The 4,136-nt window shown below is 39.0% G+C and overlaps 1 protein-coding gene across 1 annotated transcript; it reads right to left on the bottom strand.

The window, feature by feature from the left end:
* Positions 1-637: 637 nt before the first annotated feature.
* On the bottom strand, positions 638-3,021 carry LOC112020191 (U-box domain-containing protein 19). Its single transcript, XM_024052748.2, has one exon. The coding sequence runs from the start codon at positions 2,915-2,917 to the stop codon at positions 875-877; it is 2,043 nt and encodes a 680-aa protein (XP_023908516.2). The 5' UTR covers positions 2,918-3,021; the 3' UTR covers positions 638-874.
* Between the last annotated feature and the right edge of the window lie 1,115 nt (positions 3,022-4,136).

Below are 4,136 nucleotides of genomic sequence, written 5' to 3'. Positions count from 1 at the left end.
TTGGGCATGACAAATTTGTCCCAACGTGATGATCCAACCCATTGACCTACGGATTGAGTTGGATTGGTTTTTATAACAACCATAGGTTGAGTTGGATTGAGGATTTCTCAATCTAAAATGGTTGGATTGGATTAAAAAATACTTCAAATTCAACCAACCCATTCCATACACACCACTAAATCTTGTGGATTTGGTAATATGGTAATCAAGCCATTTAATCGCAAATATATTAGTTCATTAAATCCCAAAACAGCCTGGAACTCCCAGATTATTGCGTGAACTCATCCTGAAGAACCAGATTTTTTTTTTGGAGAAAAAAAGGTAAGTTGAAGTGTCAGTATCTAATCAATGAGAGATGGGTTGAGAGTTGAAACTAAGAATGTTGTTGTCATATTAACAAATTGGTTAGAACTACTCCCAATCTTCTTGCCCATTTAGAAATTTCCTATGCATTTCCTAATGGGACTCACGGAGAGTTATAAATGCACAAACATCCATCTAGTAAGTTCTAGACAAAGCCATAAAACAGTTCTGAATGTGACAGCTACTGCTAGGCCAAGACTAATTAGTAAAGTAGGACTGGAATTTAGGAGATTGAATAGCATTAGACATCTACACTCTGCTCAAACAAATTCAATAATCCTCATAAATTTTTCTCACACCATTTTATTTATCATTACAGAATCAAAGATTACATGTATGCCTTGTATAAAAATAAAGGCTGACATAGAAATTAGCTTCTGAAAAAACTGAGCTAATTTCATACATTAAAATGAAAAGGCCACAAGAATTAAATCAAATATTCTCACACCAGAATTGGATGTGTGTATTTACAAGAACGCGTAGGAAAATTTTTTGGAAAATTTAACTAAATCTACCAAACGTGAACAGATCGTTCGTGTGGAACTGCAGAAGCCATCAATTCAGAAGTGCTTGTCTCATGAAAATTATGCAGAATTTTCATGAGTGAGCGAGCTTTCTTGCTTGAATGAGAGTTTCCATCTGTTAAATTTGCATACAAAGAAGCCATTAGAGAAGGGTCCTTGGCTAAAACAGCAACAGCCTCTACTCCACCATTGGTACACAACGATAGCAAAGTCGAAATGCAATAGTCTTTCCCTGCCTTCGATGTGGAACACTGCAAAGTCTTAGTGATTAGAGGCAAAGAAGAGGTTTGAAGAATAGCCACTGCACCCTCAGCATTCTCAGCCAGTGATGCAAGAACTGCTAAAGTGTCTGTGACAAGCTCGGCTTTGTCTGAAGAAGCTAAAATATCAATCAGCAATGGAACAGTCCCAGCTTCAAGCACTCTTTTACTGTTCTTGGGTGATAAAAGAAGAGCAAAAATTGCAACCACAGCATTCTTTTTTCCACAACTAGTCCCTTCCTTGATAAGCTCTACTAAAGCCGGGATTGCCTCGGGTGCTTCTCCGATCAATTTCCTGTACTCCTTCACTGAAGAAAGGTAAAACAATATAGCTGCCGCTGTCTGCTTCGCTTCTAAACTCAGCCCCTTTTTAAGCACCTCGAGGATTTGTCTCAATCCCCCATTTTCAATTATCTCTCTCTTGCCAATAGTATGCTTTGAGAGCTTCAACAAGGCTGAAATAGCATTCTCTTGGGTTGACATGTTGTTCAAAGACAAAAGGCTTAGTAAAGATGGGATTGTGCCGGCTTCTATCAAACAAGACCGATTGAAAATGTTCGATTTTGCAAGCAAACGAATCTCATAAGCAGCCTTGTTTTTCTGCTCAGTTGTTCCAAAAACCAGCTTTCTAGCAAGAAATTTAGAAAGGAACCTCATAGCTTCCGCGGCCACTGGACTAGCCGGTGCAATAGTCCTTGTTATGTCATGACTCTGGCCTCTGGACTTGGCAAGCGAAATGCCTTTGTCATTGCAGAACTGCTGGATAAGCTTTCGGAGTGAGGTATTGGGGACCAACTCTGTGTTTGTTAGCCTCTTCCCTGTTTTGGGACACAGCATATTTCCAGCTTTGAGCCATTTCTGAATTGAACAACGATCATAAGTCTGACCAGTCGATACAGTAACTGGATCAGTCATTAGCTCCAGCGAAATTGGACACCGAAAGTCCTCAGGATTCAAACAACTAATCGTCTCCGAATTGACCATTTGATTGGCGTTTCGATAATCCAATTCTTCAAACACCACTGCCCTGCAGTAGTTCATGAAACCCACCAAGCTGCCCAGAAATGGAACCTCTTTCTCATCGGAGTCAGAGCATTGGAAGCCAATTTGTTCTTCCAAGAATTTGACTTCGTTGTTGCAAGCACTCCATCTCTTAATACCAAGATAATCAAGAACCTGCTTTATAGCTTGAAACTCTGGCTCAATTCCCTTCTCAAACTGATTCAATATTGAAAGAACTAGTCTTGCTCCCCGTTCGTCATCTGGGTCGAGCTCAAACTTGGCCTTCGACGCTTGCTTAGCTACTAATTCAACAAATTCCTTCACTTCCTCACCAACATCGATCAAATTCAATGGCATAACATCAAGAGCTGTTGCTACCGCCCGTATAAGCACCCGGAATTGCGTGGTGACAAATTCGGACTTCATTAGCATCCAAAGCCGAGCGCCTTCCCGCGTGCAATCTTCAAATAAGAACTGAATTTTCTGGAATGTGAGGTGGAGCTCGGAGAAGCAAAGCACAATGGAATAAGATAAAGTTAAGCCCCGGTCTTGAATTTCCTCGAAAAACATACGAAGTATCCCGATTTCACGAAGTGTTTCTCTGGCATTTCGACGCTGTGTAGCAAAGAACTTGGATTGGTAATTGCATATGCTGCTAGAGAGAGTGATCAAAGAGCTCAAAAGGGTCTCTGGGGATACCCCTTCACAAGGGTGAACCGCCGGAAACTTCAAAACCCGGCGATCATTCCGACTGAAACTTTGAATCATAGCAATTTGAGAATGAAAAATAGGGGAGCTCTGGTTTTGCTCTGTTTTTACTCTGTTTTAAGAACATAGATGTTTCTCTGTTTTTATTGTAACTTTGAATCCCAATCTACCATTGGGTTGGTTTATATACAGAAATGCGGGCTACATAAAATCTAAGGGGGACACGTGGCAGGTCATGGTGATTGGTGTATTGCTGAGCTTTGACTTCGAGGGTGACTGGAGTGGATGGATTTTGGCAACTGAATAAGGCAACACGTGTTGTGGACACGTGGAGATGTGGGATTGGGCAGGTATGGCTTCTCGGATCTTGCCCATTTAATGAAAAAATTAAAGTAATAATTAGGATTTTGTTTTCTGGGTCAGTACGGAGGGACAGGTTTGTCTGTTACACAATGTCCAAGTGGGCTTGTGGGTCCCTAAAACCGACACTGAAACGTGGACGTATTGGGGAGTGACATGGTGCCTAGGGAATAGGGATTTCTAAGGATTCAAAGCAACATAAGCTGACTAGGATATATCATCATATAGTATTTGATTTTTGAAGCAAAAATACGCGTATTTTCTGCTTCAAGCAGTAAAGAGAGAAAGTATGCATAGTTGCATACACATACTATGCCACATTTTCTGGTAACTTGATGACATTTCTTTTTTTATATATAAAAGGGCCTATGCCTGCTACAGTACTTAGGTACTGTACAAATAACATATTGTACTGTGCGCGCACTGTAGCGGCACTTTTTTTTTTCAACCCTTTTGTTTAAGTTTTGCACAGTAGCTACAGTGCCGCTTGGCACTGTAGCTACAGTAGTTACATTTTTTTTAAGTCTTCCGTTTGTATTTTTTTTTTATATTGTTATACTGATCCAACAAATTTCATAATATTTTCACAATTATTGAGGTATTAATTTTTTATAAGTCAAAATAAAATAATAAAATATAAAACTATGACTAACCACAACTGAAAATAAATATTTTGTGAAAATATTGTGATACTTATTAGTACAGTATTTTTGCACTGTAGCTTCAGTAATCTATTTGTTTGTTTTTTTTTTTTTCCCCTTTTAAATATTTATGTAAGATGGTATATATATTGTTATACTGACACAACAAATTTTACAATATTTTTATAATTATTGTCATGTCAATTTCTTACAAATATATAAAAGCGGCTATGCCTGCTATAGTGCTTCGACACTGTGCACCCAACGTATTTTGCTGT

This window comes from Quercus suber, unplaced genomic scaffold, assembly GCF_002906115.3.
Source record: "Quercus suber isolate HL8 unplaced genomic scaffold, Cork oak 2.0 scaffold_836, whole genome shotgun sequence".
Taxonomy (NCBI): Eukaryota; Viridiplantae; Streptophyta; class Magnoliopsida; order Fagales; family Fagaceae; genus Quercus; species Quercus suber.
Note: the sequence above shows the minus strand (reverse complement) of the source record. Positions and strands in the feature narration are given on the sequence as shown.